This window comes from Myxine glutinosa, chromosome 5 (genome assembly GCF_964187855.1).
Source record: "Myxine glutinosa chromosome 5, kmMyxGlut1.1, whole genome shotgun sequence".
NCBI classification, from domain to species: Eukaryota; Metazoa; Chordata; class Myxini; order Myxiniformes; family Myxinidae; genus Myxine; species Myxine glutinosa.
Window position 1 is genome coordinate 36,712,952 of NC_136265.1, and position 24,342 is coordinate 36,737,293.

General features: G+C 44.9%; 2 protein-coding genes across 6 annotated transcripts in view; one reads left to right on the forward strand and one right to left on the reverse strand.

Annotated features, from left to right (window-relative positions):
- Positions 1-24,342, reverse strand: part of DHRS12 (dehydrogenase/reductase 12) — a 275,332-nt gene that overhangs the window by 161,837 nt on the left and 89,153 nt on the right. The window lies entirely within an intron of this gene.
- Positions 793-24,342, forward strand: part of DGKD (diacylglycerol kinase delta) — a 193,300-nt gene continuing 169,750 nt past the window's right edge. For 2 of the 5 annotated variants that reach the window (XM_068117345.2, XM_078777884.1), the window contains exon 1: positions 793-1,029. In XM_068117345.2, the coding sequence (XP_067973446.2) occupies positions 847-1,029 (183 nt within the window). In that variant the 5' untranslated portion in view covers positions 793-846. Of the gene's footprint in view, positions 1,030-3,388; positions 3,625-24,342 lie in introns of those variants that run through there. The other 3 variants (XM_068117347.2, XM_078777889.1, XM_068117348.2) reach the window with 3 other exon arrangements.

The following is a 24,342-nucleotide window of genomic DNA, read 5'->3' on the forward strand; positions in this document are numbered from 1 at the left end:
ACACACACACACACACACACACACACACACACACACACACACACGCACACACACACACGCACACACACACAATCTGAGATTTGGCACACCGGAGTGGAAGGGGTGGGGAGGGAGGGGGGCTGAGATTTGGCGGACCCGAGTGGGAGGGGGGGGGGCTGAGATTTGGTGGACCCAAGTGGAAGGGTGGCCTGAGAAAGATGTGGACCTGTGGCAGTGACAAAACACACACACACACACACACACACACACACACACACACACACACACACACACACACACACACACACACACACACACACACACACACACACACACACACACACACACACACACACACTCCCCCCACTGCATGTGCGGATGGACAAACATTGTATGTGGAAAGAGGATGAAACATGTGGGGAAGAGGGAAGAAGAGGTGATTTCAATAGAAACATGTAAAGATTTCCATAATCCAACAGTAGTATGACCCCATGGACCACCATTAACCATTTTTAACCATTGCACATTTTTTGGATGGTGGTCCATGGGAGTGATACCGGTATTGTTAGCATATAGAGATCTTTACATCTTCTATTTCATCACCTCCTCTTTCCTCTTCATCGACATCTTTCCATATACATTGTTTAACATACAATTCCTCCTTCTCCTACATCCTCTATGATCTTCATCCATCCGATCCTCTTCTTGTCCTTCCTCCCGTTGCCCTCCACATAATCTGCTGGATTCACACACCCCTCAACAAACACACACCCTCCGGGCTCCTCGTAAAAAGAACCGTAAGGGCCGCGTCGTCCGCTCTTCCGTCCTCTCCCCCTCCCTCACCTTCGCTTCTCCACTCCCGGCATCATGGCCAGCGCTTCCCACCAACACTCGGGACAGCATTCTCAGAAACAGCACGACAAACAATCCCCGGATCACCAAGTGGAAAACCCGGGCGGAGCCGAGGACTCGTCGGACAGCGACGGAGAGCACGAGGGTCACGCCAAGATCAAGAGGAAGGTCTCCACGTCCGGACAGATCCGCTGCAAGGTTCGTGTTTCGTTTCCGAAAACGGCACGCGGGACGTCCGGTCGGGCCTTCACTACAGGCTTCCCGCTCGGGCTCAGGCGACGTTCTTTGGCACCTTTTACGGGGTCCTTTGTAGACAGGTGCGCGGTACCTGTGCCCTCCACCCCCACCATCATGGATCCTCCCCACCACCACCACCATTACATCATTCCCTCCACCCCAACCATCATAGAGCCTCCCCACCACCACTACCACCATTACATCAAGTCAAGCCCTCCACACCCACCATCATAGATCCTCCCCACCACCACCATTACATCATTCCCTCCACCCCCACCATCATATATCCTCCCCACCACCACCACCATTACATCAAAGCCCTCCACCTCCTCCATCATAGATCCTCCCCACCACCACCACCACCATTACATGAAGCCCTCCACCCCAACCATCATAGACCCTCCCCATCACCACCACCACCATTACATCAACGCCCCCACCGCTTCTATCATAGACCCTCCCCTCCACCACCACAATTACATCAACCCCTCCACTCCCACCATCATAGACCCTCCCCACCTCCACCACCACCACCACCACCATTACATCAAGCCCTCCACCTCCACCATCATACACACTCTCCACCACCATTCCATTAAGCCCTCCACCCCAACCATCATAGACCCTCCCCTCCACCACCACCACCACCACCATTACATCAACCCCTCCACTCCCACCATCATAGACCCTCCCCACCTCCACCACCACCACCACCATTACATCAAGCCCTCCACCTCCACCATCATACACACTCTCCACCACCATTCCATTAAACCCTCCACCCAAACCATCATAGACCCTCCCCTCCACCACCACCACCATTACATCAACCCCTCAACCTCCTCTATCATCGACCCTCCCCTCCACCACCACAATTACATCAACCCCTCCATCCCCACCATCATAGACCCCCCCCACCACCACCACCACCATTACATCAACCCCTCCATCTCCACCATCATAGACCCTCCCCACCCTCCCCACCACCATTACATAATACCATCCACCCCCACCATCATAGACCAGCACCATCACCATCACCATCACACCATTACATAAAGGCCTCCACCCCGACTATCATAGACCTTCCCCACCACTACCATGACATCAACCCTCCCACCCCCACCATCATAGACCCTCCTCACCACCACCACCACCATTACATCAACCGTTCACCCTCCTCCATCATACAGCCTCCCCACCACCACCACCACCACCATAACATCAACCCTTCCACCCCCTCCATCATCGACGCTCCCCACCACCACCACCATCATTACATCAACTACTCCATCATACCGCCTCAACACCACCACCACCATCATATATCCTCCCCTCCACCACCACCATTACATCAACCTCTCAACCACCTCCATCATACACACTCCCCACCACCACCATTACATCAATTCCTCCACCCCCTCCATCACATCAACCCCTCAACCGCACTCCACCAAACACCCTCCCCACCACCATTACATCAACCCCTCCTCGCTTGTCAAAACCGAGCGGGGTTTCGTTGCACCGCGTTGTGATGCGACTACTTACAGTGGGACCAGTCTGTGTCTGTGTCTGACTGTGTGTCTGTGTTTGTCTGTGTTTGTCTGTGTCTGTCTGTGTTTGTGTGTGTCTGTCTGTGTTTGTGTGTGTCTGTCTGTGTTTGTGTGTGTCTGTCTGTGTTTGTGTGTGTCTGTGTCTATGTCTGTCTGTGTCTGTCTGTCTGTGTTTGTGTGTGTCTATGTGTGTTTGTGTGTGTCTGTCTATGTGTGTTTGTGTGTGTCTGTGTCTATGTCTGTCTGTGTCTGTCTCTGTGTGTTTGTGTGTGTCTGTCTATGTGTATGTCTGTGTTTGTCGGTGTCTGTCTGTGTCTGTCTGTGTGTGTCGGTGTGTGTGTGTGTGTGTCTGTCTTTGTGACTGTTTGTGTGCGTTTGTGTCTGTGTGCGTGTTTCATACTCGGTTTGTGTCTGCCCTGCTTGGCTGTACGACTGTCTTTATGTTTGTCGGTGTCAGTGTATGCTTGTCATTGTACAGTGTTGTACACGTGTGTGTGTTTTACAGAAACAGTAGTTGCACCATTGACTGGTAGTTTCTTCAAGCTTTTGTAACATCCTTTGACTATTGTGTAAAACCCCACAAACCCCCTTTCCTCTTCCCCACGTGTATTTTACCCCCTGTTTCCCACATGTTCCCCTCGCCGCTTCCCCCTCCTCTCTATGTACACGTACAATACTGATTGCACAATGAAATACAAAACAAACAAAACGAAGCCAATTGGGCCATGCTTCGAAACCCATCCTGGATCCCGGCACTTCCGCTTCCTTCCTGTGACGTCGACAAAAATAACTCAAAAAGGAGATTCATTTGCGCGTTTTTGTTCACAAGCCGAGATCCTCGATTATTGAGGAGGTGTATGAGCATCGGAGGGCGATGATTGTAAGTTCGTGAGTGTTAAAGAGTGTCTTGTGTCAGATAAAATACTCGTTGATTTCCCATGGAGAGACACGACGAGCAGAGATCAGAACAATCGATCGAGATTAATGACACATCTGATCTACGGTGAGGCTTGTACCTGTACCTGTACCTGTACCTGTACCTGTACTTGTACCTGTACTACTGCAGTCCGCAATCCAGTACCGAGACTGTAGTCCTGTACTTACCTGTATAGCTACACAGTACACACTCTCTCTGTGTCTGTGTGTGTGTCAGTGTGTTTGTGTCAGTGTGTGTGTGTGTCAGTGTGTGTGTGCCTCTGTCTCTGCGTGTGTCTCTATGTCTCTGTGTGTGTCTTTCTATATGTCTCTATGTCTCTGTGTGTGTATCTCTATGTGTCTGCGTGTGTCTCTATGTCTCTGCGTGTGTCTCTATGTCTCTGCGTGTGTCTATGTCTCTGCGTGTGTCTCTATGTCTCTGCGTGTGTCTCTATGTCTCTGTGTGTGTCTTTCTATATGTCTCTATGTCTCTATGTCTCTGTGTGTGTATCTCTATGTGTCTGCGTGTGTCTCTATGTCTCTGCGTGTGTCTCTATGTCTCTGTGTGTGTCTTTCTATATGTCTCTATGTCTCTATGTCTCTGTGTGTGTATCTCTATGTGTCTGCGTGTGTCTCTATGTCTCTGTGTGTGTCTTTCTATATGTCTCTATGTCTCTATGTCTCTGTGTGTGTATCTCTATGTGTCTGCGTGTGTCTCTATGTCTCTGCGTGTGTCTCTATGTCTCTGCTTGTGTCTATGTCTCTGCGTGTGTCTCTATGTCTCTGCGTGTGTCTCTATGTCTCTGTGTGTGTCTATATGTCTCTGTGTGTGTCTATATGTCTCTGTGTGTGTCTATATGTCTCTGTGTGTGTCTATATGTCTCTGTGTGTGTGTCTATATGTCTCTGTGTGTGTGTCTCTATGTCTCTCTGTGTGTGTCTCTGTGTGTGTCTCTATGTCTCTGTGTGTGTCTTTCTGTGTGTCTCTGTGTGTGTGTGTGTCCCTATGTCTCTGCGGGTGTCTCTATGTCTCCGTGTGTGTCTCTGTCTGTCTATGTCTCTGCGTGTGTCTCTATGTCTCTATATGTCTTTGTGTGTCTGTCTGTCTCACTCTCTCTGTGTGTGGTTCTGTCTGTCTCCGTCTGTGTGTGTGTGTCTATATGTCTCTGTGTGTGTCTATATGTCTCTGTGTGTGTGTCTCTATGTCTCTCTGTGTGTGTCTCTGTGTGTGTCTCTATGTCTCTGTGTGTGTCTTTCTGTGTGTCTCTATGTCTCTGTGTGTGTGTGTCCCAATGTCTCTGCGGGTGTCTCTATGTCTCTGTGTGTGTCTCTGTCTGTCTATGTCTCTGCGTGTGTCTCTATGTCTCTATATGTCTCTGTGTGTCTGTCTGTCTCACTCTCTGTGTGTGTAGCTGAAGCATAAGGACCAGAGGCTGAAATACGTTTTATTTTTTAAAATCTGTTTTGTTTTTGTTGATTTATACCATGGTGTGGTGTTTGTGGTTATAGACCGAGGTGGTGTGTGCAGTAGCAGCGTGGTGAGAAACATTCATCCCTGATCAGGTTTTGGGTGAGGGACAAGTTTGGAACCCTGGGAAACACAAACATCCTTCCCAAAATAGCCTGGGTGCCTGGGGGCGCTCACACTGTGCGCAAGGAGGAGGAGGAGGTGGGGTGCAGCCGTGCAGGAAAAGTGCGCCGGCAACAGAGGCCGACCGGATTGTGTAGTTTTCAATGCTGCAGTGACTGCTGGCTTTTTGGAGTTTTTGGGGTAGGGGGCATGGAGTGGGAGGTTTGGGTGCCCGAAAGGTATTTCCTTTCCATAGTACTGTTCTTTTACTCTTACAAGGGGTAAGGAGGAATTTATTCCCAATTTTCTTGGAATTCTCTTCCTCGTACTCTTAGATGCTCACTTGATGTTATTTGGCCTCGTAAGTTGAACCTGACATCTAGGTACGACCCCCACTTGTCCTTCCTGTAAGGGATGAGCATCTGGCGTCCCCAATTTCAGACAGGACTCGAAGATCTTCCAGGAACAAAATTTATTTTTTGCAAGTTCATCCCAATCGACGGCATACTAAAATCCTGGGCGTTTTCAACCTGTCGTTGAAGTTGTAACCGGACGGATGGACAGAGATTTGACTCATTTGACCACAAGTTACACCTTGAAGACAAACATTTTCCTTTCAATGTCGGTATCCTTGATCTGGTCCGTCCCCAGCTCGGCACTCATGCTGTATGCACTCAATTCCACTCCCATCCTGTAACGGAAATGAGCATATCTCCGGATGCATGACAGATTTTTTTTTATACCTGTACTTCTGTCTGTCTCTATGTCTCTGTGTGTGTCTCTGGCTGTTTCTATCATCCCAATTCTCTCTCTCTCTCACTCTCACTCTCACTCTCACTCTCACTCTCACTCACACATCCTTCCCAAAATAGCCATTGTGTGTGTGTATGTATATATATATATATATTGTTGCGGATTTGAGAATCCTGTAATTGTTGTAAATATCACCCACTGTAAATAGTGTAATGATCCTTGTAAATACCTCCGTTGAGTGTAAAGATCAAAGGTCGTCCCCTTAGTTAATCCATCACATGCACGTAGAAAATCATATACCCTTCTAAATAGTTATTTCCTTATTATGTGTATTAGCTTAAGGTTCTGTTTCCCACTAGTTGACTCTGCATTGCACCAAATGACATAAGATAGTTCCCTTTTTAAGTTTCCCCCAATCCTCTCTTCGAAGTGCCAGTAACATTGGGGGGTTTTCTGCGGCGCTCGCCACTACGGCTTTGGGCGGTTTTCTTCACCCCAAGACTCCATTGAACACGAGGTCATCTCAGAGCAGAAGGTGGGAGGAGTCAGCAAAGTGCCAGGAACAAGGCGTGGCTTTGCCAACGCCTCCTCAAGGGGCGGGATCGGTGAGCCCTCGCGACCAATCAAGGCCGAGGCGAGCTCACCGATGGGCGTTTCCAACAAGCCGGCGGCTTGATCGCGATGCGCCTCATAAAAGGGGGTGGGGAAGGACTGCGGAGGCAGATGCGGGAGATGAGTCAGATGCGGGAGATGCGGCAGATGAACCACACATGAGCGAGGGACCTCCGATGAGCTTTGAATCCACCGCAGCTTTGAGCTTTGACAGCGGTTTTGGCCGCGGCTACGAAGGAACGCCGCCATGCGAAACCAATTGAGGAGGGTCGGCGGCTGCTCACCTCGAGCCGCGCCATCACCCCAACCGGGCCCGCATCCTTCCCGCCCTGTGATCCCACCTTCCCGTCCGTCCAGCCATCCACCTCCTGCCATTCATTTCTGCTTCATTCCCCGTGTAAGTCTGATTGTCGTCTGTCCTTTATGTTGTCCCTGGGAATAAGTAAGACTGTATAGATAAGCTAGTATTGTACTGTGTCTCCTTCCAATTCTGTAAATTATTTTCGTATTCTTCCTCCTTCCTTGGTTTCTTTGGTCTTGTAAATATTAGTAACTAGCAGAAGTACCCGGCATTGCCGGGTGGGGGAGGGGTGGGGGAGAGGGAAGGGGAGGGGAGGGGAACGGGGGGAGAGCGAGCCCCTTGGCAAAGCGAGCAATTTTTTTTTTTTCATAGCGTCATAGCGTTTCATAGCGTCATAGCGATTTTTTTTTTTTCATAGCGTTCATAGCGTCATAGCGATTTTTTTTTTTCATAGTGTTTCATAGCGTCATAGCGATTTTTTTTTTCATAGCGTCATAGTGTTTCATAGCGATTTTTTTTTTCATAGCGTGATAGCGTTCATAGCGTCATAGCGATTTTTTTTTTCATAGTGTTTCATAGCGTCATAGCGATTTTTTTTTTTCATAGCGTCATAGCGTTCATAGCGTCATATCGTTCATAGCGTCATAGCGTTCATAGCATTTCATAGCGTCATAGCGTTTTTTTTTTTCATAGCGTCATAGCGGTCATATCGTTCATAGCTTCATAGCGTTTCATAGCGTCATAGCGTTCATAGCGTCATAGCGTCATCACGTAATCGCTCTGAGCGAATCAGCGCCCACCTGCTCTGATTCCGTTGATTCCGTGCGCTGAAATGCGCTGAGGTAAATATGAATAAAAAATATGGATCGTCAAATATTTTGAGTTCGGCCATGTTCGTCCCAGGCTCAATGGCCATGTCTATGCCAAATATCAAGCACGTAAGCCTCTCCGTTTAGGAGTCTATCGGTAACATTACACACACACACACACACACACACACACACACACACACACACACACACACACACACACACACACACACACACACACACACACACACACTGTTTTATAGTTAATTTACAGGGGCTGTAAAATGTATAAAGTATAAAAATAAAGAAGTTATTTTTTATCCCTGTTATTTCCCTGTTAAATCCCTGTTATTTCCTACTTTTGTCTTCTTCTTCTTCTTCCTCGTCCGATCGTCTTTGTGATTTCCCCATTGAATACCTGTGGCACGATTTGGCCAATGAATAAGAATCGGGTCTAGTTTTGTTAATGGTTCGAGCCGCGGCTGCTAATCCGCTCGGCAAATAACATCTTGTCCGTGGTCTCGAACGAGGTTGCTCACCTGCCTCTGGAGGGAGCTGGGCAGCTTCAGGACTCACGTCGGTCAGTCGCAGACAAGGGGATTAATCCCCCCTTGGTAAGGGAAAAAGGGGCCGACGTTGAGATCCGTAACTATATATATGTATGTATGTATGTGTGTATATATATATATATATATATATATATATATATATATGTATGTGTGTATATATATATATATATATATATATATATATATATATATATATATATATATATATATATATATATATATACACAAATAATTAAGTTAAGCACCCCCCCCGTTTTTTTACAACCTCGCACATTACAAGTTTGTTGTCGTCAAAACAGTGTAATATACCCATGATATTGCTATATTTTCTGGAGAAGTGATATTATGGTCACATAAAAACATAACAATCATGCCGTTTTCAATATTTTATTCTGAATAATTTAAGGTGAAATTTTTTGGGAATTTTAGGCATATTTTCACCTCAATTTAAGTATGGAGCTATAGGTCCATCACGGACAGTGTGGATGACGTTTATGTTTTCTAACGTACAGTCATTGTTCTGAGAAGACCTCTAGCGATCTTTGCGTCAATAACGTGTGTAGGACCCACGTGATCGGATCACTGACTCAACCAATCACTTTTTTTCACTTTGATCACTCAATTTCATCAATGGATAATTGCTAATGTCATACCAATCATTATTTGATCTCACATACCTTAGAATATATGCCAATGTATACATATACACAAAGAATATATATTAGGGGGTGCTTACCTTAATTCGTTGTGTAGGGGTGCTTAACTTAATTCTTTGTGTATACATACATATGTACTAGCTTGGCTCGGCTTGCTGCGCTCGCCTCACCAAGCGTCGTTACAGAGGAACGGGCTTATTTTAGCTGAGGATAATGACTGTACCTGAGTTGTTGTGTTGTGTGTTAAATACTTTACCTCACCACCAAGTAATTCAAAACACCTCACCCCCACAAAATTGAAAACACCTCACAGCCACGAAACACGTAATTATAAACACCTCACCACCACAAAATTAAAAACACCTCGCAACCACGAAACACTAAATTAAAAACACCTCACAGCCACGAAACACGTAATTATAAACACCTCACCACCACGAAATTAAAAACACCTCACAGCCATGAAATTAAAAACACCTCACCACCATGAAATGAAAAACACCTCACCACCACGAAATTAAAAACACCTCACCACCACAAAATTAAAAACACCTCACCACCACAAAATTAAAAACACCTCACCACCACGAAATTAAAAACACCTCACCACCACAAAATTAAAAACACCTCACCACCACAAAATTAAAAACACCTCACCACCACAAAATTAAAAACACCTCACCACCACGAAATTAAAAACACCTCACCACCACGAAATTAAAAACACCTCACCACCACGAAATTAAAAACACCTCACCACCACAAAATTATAAACACCTCAGTCACGAAGCACGGAATTAAAAACATCTCACCACCACAAAATTAAAAACACCTCACCACCACGAAATTAAAAACACCTCACCACCACGAAATTAAAAACACCTCACCACCACGAAATTAAAAACACCTCACCACCACAAAATTGAAAACAACTCACAGCCACAAAATTAAAAACAACTCACAGCCACGAAATTAAAAATACCCCACAGCCACGAAATTAAAAACAACTCACAGCCACGAAATTAAAAACACCTCACCACCACGAAATTAAAAACACCTCACCACCACCAAATTGAAAACACCGTACAGCCATAAAACACGTAATAAAAACACCTCACAGCCACGAAATTAAAAACACCTCACAGCCACGAAACACGAAATTAAAACACCTCACAGCCACGAAACACGAAATTAAAAACACCTCACCACCATGTAATTATAAATACCTCACCACCACGTAATTCAAAACGCCTCACCACCACATAATTAAAAACACCTCACCACCACGTAATTATAAATACCTCACCACCACGTAATTAAAAACGCCTCACCACCACATAATTAAAAACACCTCACCACCACGTAATTATAAATACCTCACCACCACGTAATTCAAAACTCCTCACCACCACGTAATTCAAAACTCCTCACCACCACGTAATTCAAAACACCTCACCACCATGTGATTTAAAAACACCTCACCACCACATAATTCAAAATCCCTCACCACCACGTGATTCAAAACCACCACCACGTTATTAAAAACACTTCACAACCACGGAAACAAAAGTTTCAGGGAGTAGTTCAGTGACAACAGACACTGCCCAGATATGGAGATATCTATCTATAATTCCAGTAATCTCTGTGTGTATGTTTGTATGTTTGTATGTTTGTATGTTTGTATGTTTGTATGTTTGTATGTCTGTGACCGCTGTTTCTCGACAACCACGGGTCCGATATACTTTAAACTTGCCAGGTATATTGCTGGGGACCCGAGGATGTGCCTTTTCAAGGTTTCATATTAATCGGACAAGTAGTTACCGAGCTATGTCCAAAAAACGATTCAACCAATCAGAGAGCAGCGAGCTATCACGTGTGCCGAACGTGGCGAACAGACTCTGCCTCGGACGGCACATTTGAGAGCGTATTCATTTATTTCACGTTGGCAAACTGTGTTGCCGCTATGATGGCGTTAAACTATGTTTTAAAACGAATTAAAACTAATTTGCGATTCATCGTAACGACCTTCCGGACAGTCAAATGAGGACGTCACTTCCGGACTTACGTAGCGGCTAGCGGGCGCCATTTGGAGGAGCTGGGAGGACTCAGTCGTGATATAGTGAGCCTGAGTGAGTATATCAAGACAAGAACAAGATCTAGAAGGAGGTATGTACGGTGCGATTCATATAATATATTGTTTAGTTATCGTCGATGAGGAATTTGGGGGCCCGATTAACTGCAGCGCCATCCGAGCTGCGGCGTCGGGACGATACATTCATTGTACGGTAACATCACGCACTTACGGGCACGTCCTATATATATAGTACGGGCATGCCCTAGTATAGATAAATGACTGAACCAGAGTTGCTGGTTTTCCATGGTTTACACCAATCATAATTCAAACAATCATAATGCACAAATGTATTTGTAATATACGTGATATACGTTTTATAAACAATTGAAGTTGAATGTCCCCCCCCCCCCCCCCAAAAAAAATATATATTGGAAAAAATTTCAAAAAAATACCCTTAGGACATACCGACGGGAGAGATAGGTGCATACCAGAAGTTTGGTACAATTTCACAAAAGTTTGAGGGAGTAGTTCAGTGACAAGACAAGACAACACAAGACAGACTGCACAGATAGATAGATATATATAGATACTGTATAATTATTGTTACGTGCTCCTCCCCAAACCCCGGTCACGGTGTACCTCCGAGCCCCGAGAGGAGTCACGGCAGAAAGATGTGTTATTCTGTATGTCAAAGATCAATGGTGAAACCACACCAATTGTTAACAACAAACAAGTATTGTATTAAGATCACACAAGAATAACAGTACAAAAAACAATAGTAATCAATTGTACAACAAATATATCATGCCGATGATGTTACCATCAGTTTCGTACAATATAACTCACTGTGCTCCAAGTGAGCGAAAAGAACATCTCCAATGTCTCTATCCCCGGCTTCAAGCCAAAGTTGATCCACGCTCCAGTGATAGTCAGAACGATGTCAAATCGAGACCAGAATCACGTTCGGTTGACAGTGACAGTCACGCTGCCAAAGACGCGTAAAGGTGCCCTCAAGGCGACTGGGAAATCACCCCTTTGGATATGGACGTTCAACGGCTCCCTTTACGGCGAACCGCAAATTTCCACTCAAAATCCACGTTACACACACACACCAGCTTAACTTCTGGATGCGGTGAAATGGTTGAAGTGAGGCAAAGAGCCCAGAGTGATGCGAAATCAGGCGCGAGACAAAAACGGCCAACGGGCCTCTTCTCGAGGGGCAACTGCCCTCAAACAACGATTCTCTTCGGAATCGACCGCAAAACCTGACACGCAGGTTGATCTATCACAGCGATAACAACTCTGTCGCAGGAATCCCTTTCCCAGGAAACCCCAAAGTTCACTCGTGACCCTCGTTCGCCAGCGTTTGCTCGAAACCTCAACGCAGCTCGGCTCCTTCTCCGACCTCACTCGCTCCCCCTCTTTTTCCTCCTCCTCTTCCTCTTCTTCTTCCTCTTTTCGATCCAGTTTCCGGTTTCTTTTAAAACATTAATTTATTTCACCTTTTGAAAACAGATCTCCATTTCACTTAAACGATAACAATAATAGTACATGCAACCAAAAATGTTTACAGTGGATGAGAACCACAACAACGGAAGTGACGAATCTGTAACAGTACCCATATGAACCCAGGATCAGAAAGTACTTTAATTGTGTAAAATGAACCAAGGTACCCACATGAACCGAGGATCGGTACTTTCATCTATCTATAATTCCAGTAATCTCTGTCTGTACGTTTGTACGTTTGTCTGTGACCGCTGTTTCTCGACAACCACGGGTCCGATATACTTTTAACTTGCCAGGTATATTGCTGGGGACCCGAGGATGTGCCTTTTCAAGGTTTCATATTAATCGGACAATTACTTACCGAGCTATGTCCAAAAAACGATTCAACCAATCAGAGAGCAGCGAACGATCGCGTGTGCCGAACGTGGCGGGCACACTCTGCCTCGGATGGCACATTTGAGAGCGTATTCATTTATTTCACGTTTGCAAACTATGTTGGCGTTAAACTATGTTTTACAACTAATAAAAACGAATTTGCGATTCATTCGCTTTCCTGCGCGTTTGTGCACGCGATGGCGATTTCTTTACCAAACTCCGGAAGCCGTTCGCTTTGGACCAAACCATTGCATGTAAATAGAGGGGGGGGATTGTCACCACTCGCAAGCCGTTCGCTTTGGACCAAACCATTTCATGTAAATAGAGGGGGGGGATATAATTTTAGATATAGATATAGTACGGGCATGCCCTAGTTGTGTAAAATGAACCAGAGTAAATGTTTCATGATATTTGTTACATTATATCACCTTTATCTATCTATATTGTTGAAATGAAGATCAAATAGCTGTATGTTAAAATATGTTGAAAAAGTCCAAACTTTACATGGGGTGTACTTACTTTTTCACGTGACTGTATAAGTTGAACCCTTGATAAACAATGAAATCTCCCCTCTGTGTAAACTTGTATTCCCAGGTAGCCAGTGACACTGCGCCGAATCTGGCTAACTGTTGGGATAGTTGGCAAGGTGTCTAGCCATAGTCTGATCTACACCGTTGGCTACCTTACTTGGGTTATCTGCGTGGGCAGAAAGAGGTTAAAACAAATATGAAAATAAAATACCTTGTGGTAAATGTGGTAATTGATCCACCGATAATAAAAGTGAAGCTGACATTTTGAGCCTCACCGTTTGTCGGAGTGAAACAGAAGTGTATTTTGTACCTACGAAGAGTAAGGTCAAAATGTCAGCTTCACTTTTATTCTCGGTGGATCAATTAGCATGAGAGTCTGGTCTTGGCTTAACGGTTAAGGTTGTTGTCTTAAGATCTTTGGGTTTTGCGTTAGAGCCCCATTCGTGCTTTTAAATAGCCCCAGGTGGGTTGACTCAACCTGTCATCCTTCGGAGGTCAGCAAAATGAGTACCAGCTTAGTGGGCACACGGTGCACTGCATCAGCGGCACAGTTTTGCTCCCAGCAATGATGCAACCCGCTGCCACTGACAGGTTACATACAAAACTATAACGGCACTCAGTAGAGAGCATACCTCCACCTGGTTGGCCGTATCACTCAATGGTGAAGAATCACTTTTAAAATATTATACGAGCTGATCCGGATCCGGATCTTCACCAAAATCGAATCGATTAGTCCTTGTGACACACACAACCCGTCTGCCAAGTTTCGTCCAAATCCATCCGTAACTTTTTGGGATATCCTGCTATGTATCGTTTTTTCCCAGCTCCCAATTGTGAAGAATCACTTAAAAAACAAGCATTCTGAGTATTGCGCTGCAATACATGTCCCCTACCGGCAGTCTGTCGTCCAGAAAACTGTTGGGGAAATTACCAAAGGGTTATTTACCCACAGGTTCTGAATCGTTCCCAATCACTAATTACCTCAGGACGGGCTCACCTGTGATTCGCACTCGGGACTTCGATTTACACACCTTGCAGACAGGTCAGCAGAAGCACGAGAAAATAAGTTGTTGATAAAGAACCTTTCGAGTCGCTAAATATCAGTAATTTATTATATTTTCCGGTTCACGATCAATGATCGATGTATATATATATATGTTGCTTGGCTTGGCTCCGCCCCTCCCGAAAGCGAGCGCTGTGTTGCCCTTTTGACGTTCGCAGACGAGGCTGACGCGCGCACGGTGCGGCTTGAGGAGAACTCTAGAATAAACAAGAGATATCTATTTAAAAAATATTTTCGTTTAATTAACGATATCTGTCTTCAATCCTGACAAATCTCACACTCTTACGATGTCTCGCCGAAAAGACCGACTGGACAACCCTCCCATCCACTTTCTGAATAATCCTCTCCAAGAAGTTCTGTCACTCAAGCTTTTGGGTCTCACTATCTGACATGATCTTTCCTGAGAAAACCACATTTCAAATCTGGCCTCCATAGCCAGTCGCCGACTGGGCATCCTCCGTCGTGCGAAGTCCTTCCTTGGCACACCTGAGCTCCTCACCACATACAAGGCTTTCATCCGCAGCTCTATGGAATACTGCTCTCCCCTCTGGGCTGGTGCTCCTGCCTCACACCAAGCTCGTTTTCACGCTGTTGAAACCAAAGCGTTCAGAATCATTGGAATCTCCCGCGATGAAGCTAACTCTGAGGGCCTTTCACTCACTCACCGCAGGCAGGTTGGTGGTCTTTCTGTCTTTTAACGACTCCTCTCCAGCCTTGCCCCCCACCCCCCCAGCTCTCTCTGGGCTCTGTCCCCCAAATATTCCTACAGGTCGCACAAGATCTGCCTGCAACCCTCTTATGGTTAAACTGCCAAAATCAAGACTCTCTGCTCACCTTCACTCTCTGCTCACCTGTCTGTTTGTCTGTCTGTTTGTCTCTTTGTCACCGGCCTACAGGTCACAATTCTAAACCGATCGTCACGAAACTTCACCAAGTTGTATAAGTCGTCCCAATTGAGAAGCCTATTGATTTTGAGGTCAAGGGTCAAAGGCAATCTGGAGGTCAAATTTCTAAAATCGCCATTTTAAATCCGATTGACTTGAAAATTGAATAGCATTTGTATATCAAGTCACTAAATTGGGAAATGAACTATTTGAGGTCAAAAGGTCAAAGGTCAACAAGGTCACATTTTGAAAATCAATTTTCATCTAAAAAGCCGTCAATTCTCATCCGATTGACTTGAAAATTGAACAGCATTTGCACATTGTCACTAAATAGGGAAACCAACTATTTTTGAGGTCAAAAGGTCAAAGGTCAACTCAAGGTCAACCTTCCAAAATCATCATTTTCATCTGAAAAATCGTCAATTTTTTTCCTTTTGACCCGAGCTTTGATCAAGATTGTCAATTTTAATCTTGATGAAATGGACAATTTGCTGTATCAATGGAATTTTTTTCCTTGGGGAGGGGGGGGGGGCGTATTTTGCAAGTATCGTGCTCCGCATGACGTCTTCTTGTTTTCTTATTCTTCTTTTTTCTTTTTTTTTTCTTTTTTTTACAGTTTACAGAAACCAAAAATTTTCAGAAAAAAATCAAATCCAAAAAAATAATTCCTGACACACTTCCTGAAAAATGACAATTCATTCAAGTAAATAAACACAGCCGTGGTGCCTCACCTGAAAGAATCCAAAACAAAACTCGCCTTGTACTTTGTGAAATAAAAGTAACTTCCAATGAAAGACAATACCATTAAATATATATACATACTAGCAATAGTACCCGGCATTGCCGGGTAACAATGAAATGCTTCCTGACGGGAATATAATATGCGCAATCTGGATCCATCATCTAGAGGGAATTTAAAAAATAGATCGCAGGTACAGTTGACTCTGATGCAGTGGAGTGACACCCTATCCCATGGAAGGTACACTCACAAACTGATTACGAAGTACCAGACTATGTTTCTGCAAATTTAATAAACCGTTTGTGGAAGACAATGACATTCTTTTGCTCCTTCAACTGAAGGTTTAGTTCAGTTTCGTTCAGTTTCAGCAACACACACACACCCAGTAACACACACACAAACATGCACATGCACACACAGAAACATACACACACAGTAATACACATGCACATAGTAACACACACACACACACACACACAGTAACACACATACACAGTAACACACACACACACACACAGCAACACACATACACACACAGCAACACACATACACACACAGCAACACACATACATAGTAGCACACACACACAGTAATACACACACACAGTAACACACACACACACACAGTAACACACACACACACAGTAACACACACACACACATAGTAACACACACACACACACACACACACACACACACACACACACACACTAAAACACACAGTAACAGTGTTTGAAGCCTTACCGATGGAAAGTCACTCCTGCCTTTGTTCGTCCTCATTCGTCACAATTTGTGCACCCGTTGGCAGCACACGATGGCATTTTGCCTTGTAGCACAGTAACACACACACACACACACACACACACACACACACACACACACACACACACACACACACACACACACACACACACACACACACACACACACACACACCGGCACTGATCTCGGATCGCTAGATGCGCATATCTATCACGGGCACCAATCTCATATAGCGAGATGCGTATATCTATCACCGGCATTGATATCGTATAGCAAGATGCGTTTAACTGACAAAGTAAAAAAAAATAAAAAAATAAACTTAACCGAACCAACAACACCACGAAGGCAACCATCACAAGTTCATTTCGGCGATCGACATAGTTTACGGGATCGTTTTCTCACAATTCGACTCTATATATATATATATACCACCGTATATCTATCACCGGCACCAATCTCGTATAGCGAGATGCGTTTTACTTGATAAGGTTAAATAGAAAATAACTAACACCAGAACGAGAATCACAGCCTTGCTTAAATATATGCATATATACATTTCGTTATAAAATCGGAAGATATGGTAAATTTTGTCAGATTTCACTCCAAATTTGGACATTATTTAGTCTACAGCATCCACTCCTCATATCCGAATCCAGATTTTGATGATATGCTTAAATTATGTAATGATAAATCGATCGTGGTTCTAAGGCAAGGAACGTTTGAGTAGGCTGAAACAAAATGGCGGCTTAATAACCCAGTGAGGTGCAGTGGGCTGACCAAGATGGTGGGCCGCCATATTGGTACACCACCACATTGTTTTTTTTCTTCTTATGAGCACCTCAAAAACCATCTTCAAAAAGGATGTTATAACACACCCAAACACCCAGTTTTCATCATTGCACTCTGTTGGGAAGGGAAAGACAGGTCCTCCTCTCATAAGGGATAAGCACCAATCAGGGCCCGAGTCCCTTCGAGAGAGCTAGTGGGGTGGAGTGACAGGCTCCACCAATCGGGAGCTGGGACACCCTCAAACCGCCCACCCTCGGCGAGGGTGGACAAAAGGCCATTCTTCACGTGTTCCTCCCTTTTTTTCGCATTAGACCTTGTTGGATGCACCCGTGTTTGGATTCACTCTCCGCTTTGGACTTTGTTCATTCCGCACGTGTTTGCTTCTCTCTTGGCCTGGGACATCGTGCATTCAACACATTTTTTTTGGCATTCCCCTCTTCGCTTTGGATTCTGTAGGCCTCAGCATGTGCCTGCATTATCCTCTTCGCCTTTGACTTTGCTCGATTTGCACATATTCATTGCTCTCTGCTGACTGCCGGACTCCCTCTTGGTGCACGTATGCACGGCAGTCACTTGACCCTGCACGAGATTACGACGTGCTTACTCCACATGTCCCGACGCACTCACTCTGCCGTGCTGACGATCGACCTTCACCTACCCAAGTCAGTGCTGACGATCAACCTCACCTGCCCAAGTCTGTGCTGACGATCGACCTTCACCTGGCTGTCTGTGCTGGGATCGCCATTACCTGCTCGTGTTGGGGACTGCTATTTGCCGGCCTGGCGTTCGTTGGTGAGGTCAAGACAAAGGTTGCGAGGAGAGGCATTTGGAACATCGTGGCCTTTGTGCCAACAGGTTTCCAACGTTCGTTTTCCCCTCCCCCTCTCCCGTGAATGTGTGCTGGGCCCATATAGTGCTTATTTGTTGTAATCATAATAAGGCGTAGACTAGCTAAGTTTCTGCTTCTTTTTGCTTTTTTCTTTCCTATCAATAAGTTTCACTGTAAATATTTGTAAATAAATCAAATCGTTAAATGTTTCTTTTCTCTCTGTCTGTGAATGTCTTTTGTTCTATTGGTCTGCCATTCCTCGCACCCAAAGTAGCGATCGGCCGTAACAAAATTAGCCATTAGCCCAATTAGCGGGTATCAACGGTTGCTCAGCCATTTAAATTTCCATCCAGGAACAAAAGAAAGTGGTACACCGCCGGAGGGTACTTACGGTATGTTCCCCGATTGAAACCGTCACATGGTACAGGTAAGCGGAGTTAGACGATGGACCTTGCTATCACGTGACGGACCAATTGGCGTTCGTAGTTGCTGGTTCGCAACCTGCCAAAGTTCGAAGTTATTTGTACCTGGCAGCCTCAGGTCCGGTAAGTTCGGGAGGGAACAGATGCTAGCCCCCTCATAGTAGACCCCGATCCCCAGGCCGTAGCAATACACACACACACACACACACACACACACACACACACACACACACACACACACACACACACACACACTGGACATAGTTTTCTGATTCGCTGTTGAACTTTCATGCTTCATGATTTGATTGTCGCCAGTCGGGATGTACGCATTGTGATGATGGTTCCTAGCCTGGCTAAGTGGCCCTCCTTTGTTTGCCGAGGCAGGACATAATCCTAGCTAAAATCTCACGCATTAACTAACAATGGCCATGGGGGTAGGGTCGGTTATATTTGAAGAATTTTAATGGTTCTTGTCTTTCATCGAAAGTTACTTTTATTTCCCAAAGTACAAGGTGGGTTTTGTTTCGGATTCTTTCAGGTGAGGCACTATGGCTGTGCTTATTTCCTTGAATGAATTTTCATTTTTCAGAAAGAAGTGTTCGTAAGGAATTTATATATTTTTTGTATTTAATTATTTTTGAATTTTTTTGGTTTCTGTAACCTGTAAAAAAAACAAAAAAACAAGTCACAATACTATTTAATGGTGATGCTGGTAATTGCTCCCAAGCATTGCATGAACCAATGTCTGTCATTTGGTGCTCAATGATGACCTTGTTCATATATATATATATATATATATATATATATATATATATCAGTTACTATGCGATTACATACCATCAGTGGTGAACCGCCATTAAGGTATCCCATCCAGCTGTGCTGTACCTTAATGGGAGTGATAAGTACCGTCTGCCACACGGCACATTATCTCTGGTATCCACTCATTATATGGAATCGCCTGGATGCAGCCGGGAGCAACCAATCCAAATATATCTTCAGTTCTCCAGCTTTCAATGAGCGCATGCAATGACGTCACTGCCATGTACATACTCTCTGCCTGTCAAGCTCTCAAGAGAACCCTCCGACAGAGCAGAATTTTGATCTTAGTTCAGATACTGTCATAAGTGTATGTAAAACTCAGTTACCGACCTGGTTTCGCCCTTTTGGGGCTCATCAGGGCAACGCAGTGAGTCCTGCATACACTTATGACTGAAAATCTTTCGATATTATACCAGTTACTATGCGATTACATACCATCAGTGGTGAACCGCCATTAAGGTATCCCATCCAGCTATGCTGTACCTTAATGGGAACGATAAGTACCGTCTATTTACACACGGCACATTATCTCTGGTATAATGTTTTGTTTTGTGTTTTTGTTTTTCCTTGTTTTGTTTTTCATTGTTACATTTATGAAAATTAAATAATAGTGCCGTACCAGTGATATACACCGCACACGGGACACGTGATCACGAACCCTCCAGTCACGGGTTCTCGGCGGCAGATTCACTACGTCAGCGCATCACTGAGGCCTTCGTATAGAACAGTTTCATCTTTGTTTTGGCCTACTGCATCGACTGCAGTGGTCAATGGTCAATTAATTGATACTTAAATATAAAGATCCTAGTTTCCCTACTCGCTCAACCCGAAACCTTGCTATGCGCATGCGCAGATAATAAAGCATGTCATGTACAGTGTGTTTGACTGATGTATTTCTGATGATTTATAGTGACTGTATTTGTCTGGCAAGAATCTACTCAACTATTACCGAAGCAGGATTTGGATACTACAGATAAGTACTTTTATCTTATTTTGATAGAATTCATCTATCTATAATTCCAGTAATCTCTGTGTGTTTGTTTGTTTGTTTGTCTGTGACCGCTGTTTCTCGACAACCACGGGTCCGATATACTTTAAACTTGCCAGGTATATTGCTGGGGACCCGAGGATGTGCCTTTTCAAGGTTTCATATTAATCGGACAATTACTTACCGAGCTATGTCCAAAAAACGATTCAACCAATCAGAGAGCAGCGAGCTATCGCGTGTGCCGAACGTGGCGAACACACTCTGCCTCGGATGGCACATTTGAGAGCGTATTCATTTATTTCACGTTTGCAAACTATGTTGGCGCTATGTTGGCGTTAAACTATGTTTTAAAACTAATAAAAACCATTTCATGTAAATAGAGGGGGGGGGGGGGGGGGGGATTGTCACTGTACTCGCAAGCCGTTCGCCGTTCGCTTTGGCGTTGCGAATGAACCAAAACATTTCATGGACCAAACCATTTCATGTAAAGCGTTCGCCGTTCGCTTTGGCGTTGCGAATGGACCAAAACATTTCATGGACCAAACCATTTCATGTAAATAGAGGGGGGGGGGTTGTCACCGTACTCGCACCCACGTACCCACGTACCCACGTACGGGCATTGCACCCATGTACGGGCATGCCCTAGTTGAAGTTAATTTTACAAAACTATTATCAGAGAGTGTGCTGGCACTCTCGACTCTCTCGAGTGTATAATATGTTTTATTGACACTTCAAGTAAGCAAAACAGTAAAAACCACGAGAGTGTCTTTCACGTCCGGCCGTGCATAAATTCCTCCCGAGAGGCTCCGCCCCTCTCCTCTATCCCCACCCTATTGGTTGGAGGGAAACCTTCAAACCACACCAGTTACATTCGAGGAGCGAACGGATGTTATCCGGTCCATCAAAGGGAAGTGGCTACCTCCAACATGCCTTCTGCTCAGCAAAATAAAAGAGCTCAAAATAGAAAACATTATGCAAATAACAAGCAGATGATTTTATCACGGGCACGTGACAAGTACCTCGATGAAAGTGAGGAGAAAAAGGATAACTCTAAAGCTGGCAATGCAGTGGGCTCTGAAAAGCGCAAAGCTGCTTTCAATAAATACAATAGTAGGCTCCGGGCCAGGTATGGTCCATCTGCACCCCCCCCACAACTCTCCGACCCTGGGTTTTTCTGAACCATTGGGGTGTCCTGGGGTGGAAATCAACTGGTAACAGTAAATAAACTTGGACTCACTACCCATTTGGTACCTATATTGGATGGTACCCTCAAAACAGCATATTTTTAAATCCGCGTTGCGCCATATTCGACACACGTGTTCTTTTGGTATTTGTGCCTGCTAATATTAACTCAGAATAAAAAGTTATATACCAAAAGAAAGCTGTTCATCTACTGATCATCATAGAATATTGACACATTACTTATAATGGTACCTTAATGGTCATAACTAGTGCTGAATAGCAGTACCCCACTTTAACGTAACATAATTCGGTATCGACCGTACTATTTCATCTTACACACATAATATGAACACATTACACCTGATATGCTTACATATATATTTTATTGGCTTTCTCCTGTATATCAGCTTTAATTTGATACCAGATACATCCCCATAGCTTCAATTCTCTTTTTTATACAGCGTGTCAAAGATACTACCTGTTTCGCGGGTTTCCGTCATACACTGTCAGGGTGACCCTTGCCTGTGGTACAGTGATGTCAGTACAGTCCTTGGTCAGGAGCTGGAATGCCTTTGCCTTGTCTGTCTTTGCTAGGTACCCATCTCCGGTCGCCAAGCTGTATGGTACTGGAGTTAATGGGTATGACATCAGTTCCTTTAGGTCAAGTTGTAGCCCTTGATTTTGCGATTTCAGCAAAAGCTGAAATGCAACGTTTCCCTGGTGCTTGAACTGGGTGACTTTGTTCTTTGATGTCTTGGTCTTGGAACTTTTGTTCATGTTGTTCAGAGTTTTGAGATTGAGTCGTTTTACTGGTTCAAAAAAATCTTCGCCAGTTTTCAGTCGGACCTCAACAAATTTATCATGAGCTTGTTGACCGATGGCTTCAGCCTTCAGAACATCTGCAGCAACATCATCAGAGGCTGCACCGCCTGACGATAGAATCAACAGCTGGTCCTTTGTGTCTACCGTGAATGGATTCAGGAAACTGCATACCGCATCCATGGTCTTCTTCACCAACCTCTCTCCTTTTCTCACCTCTCTGGGACGTACATCACGATGCTTAGTGTCCTGTCCGCTGTCTGTCATGTGAGCCATACCAAGACATGCATCAACGTAGAGAGACCTTTCGTGAAGGGTGCGGACCCACCTCTGATATGCCTGGTAATTGGTGAGTAGTCCAGATATACCCGCACCAGCACCACCATGAGACTTTGCATGTCTCATGAAGGTTTCCTCCATTGTCTTGTCAACAGCACAGCGATTCCCAGGGATAAAGGAGCGAGCAACACTGATTGCTCCTCGTCGAATGAGGGTCAAAGCTCCCGGGTGCGAGCTATCTACGTTGGCTAAGAAGATGGAGAAATACGACAAATACCTGGCGTAGTTTTGGCCACCGAAGCTGAAGAAGAGGGGAGTCATACCGTTGATGGACGCAACATACAAGACAAAGTTGTTAGTCTTTACAGCTTCAAGGAGTGAGAGGACTAGACGTACATGGTCCATGTACGACACCCAGAGCTCAGCAGTTTTCCCCAATCGTCCCTTTGCTACACTCTGTCGAAATGTATCATAGTTATCTATGACCTTCATGATGAGTTCATCCGTTGAGACAGCTTCTAAGGTCATTTGACTGGGGGATTCAACAAGATCTTGCAGTCTTGTAGTTGAGTCGTCAGGGAGGGACGCGAACAGGTCATCAGCATTAGTTTCGTTGAGGTATTCCGCCAAGAGAAGCCTCTCCAAGCATTCCAGCATAAGTTTATGACAGTGTAACGCTCTGTCATAATTCTTTCCCGACATCACACCTGTGATAGATCCACTACCGATCAATCCTGCTTCCAGGAGGATATCTGACAGACCAGACCCAGCCATCTTCTTACCCATCATTTTCATGTAAGCACAAACAAGGTGGAAGGTGCCTATTAGAATGATGTGACTTTCGTACTTGTCGGGGGAGTTCCATACTAGGGGGAATGCCTTCATGCATACCCCCAAATCGAATGTGGTAATGACATAAGGCTGGCCAACTTCTCTGGTGGCCTCTTCAGCAGCACGCAAGCATTCCTGGACAGTTTTGTACTCGGTAATTGGTTGATTGATGACGGGATAGTAGTCTATTGTTGTGAGCTTCTTTGGTATTTCACCTGTCTCTGAGATGAAACCGGTCCAACCAGGAACTTGTTGTTGTGTTTCTGCCTTGAGACGGATCATGATCCATAGAGTCTGGAGTTTGGTCGATGTTCCTCTTTCTCCTACAGATCCTGGATATTGAAGCTGTTTTACTTGAAGTTTCGGGCTTTGTCTTTTGGTCACATAGCAGTCAGGTAATATGGTTGCTTCCGTCAACTGCAGAGAACGCCGTTTGGTCCTAACTTGAGTTGGCCTTGCTGGACCAGATGCGGCATGATCATCACTGACTTCTTGCATCATGATCCCGTGTGCTGTATGAACAGAACCTTTTCCTGTCAGATCATTCACCAATGAGTCGAAATTGTCAAACTCCGAGTGGAAGACAGACGGCTCTCGTGGTGACCTGATGATTTGGTTGGAGAGTTGTGTCGATGACTTCATCACTG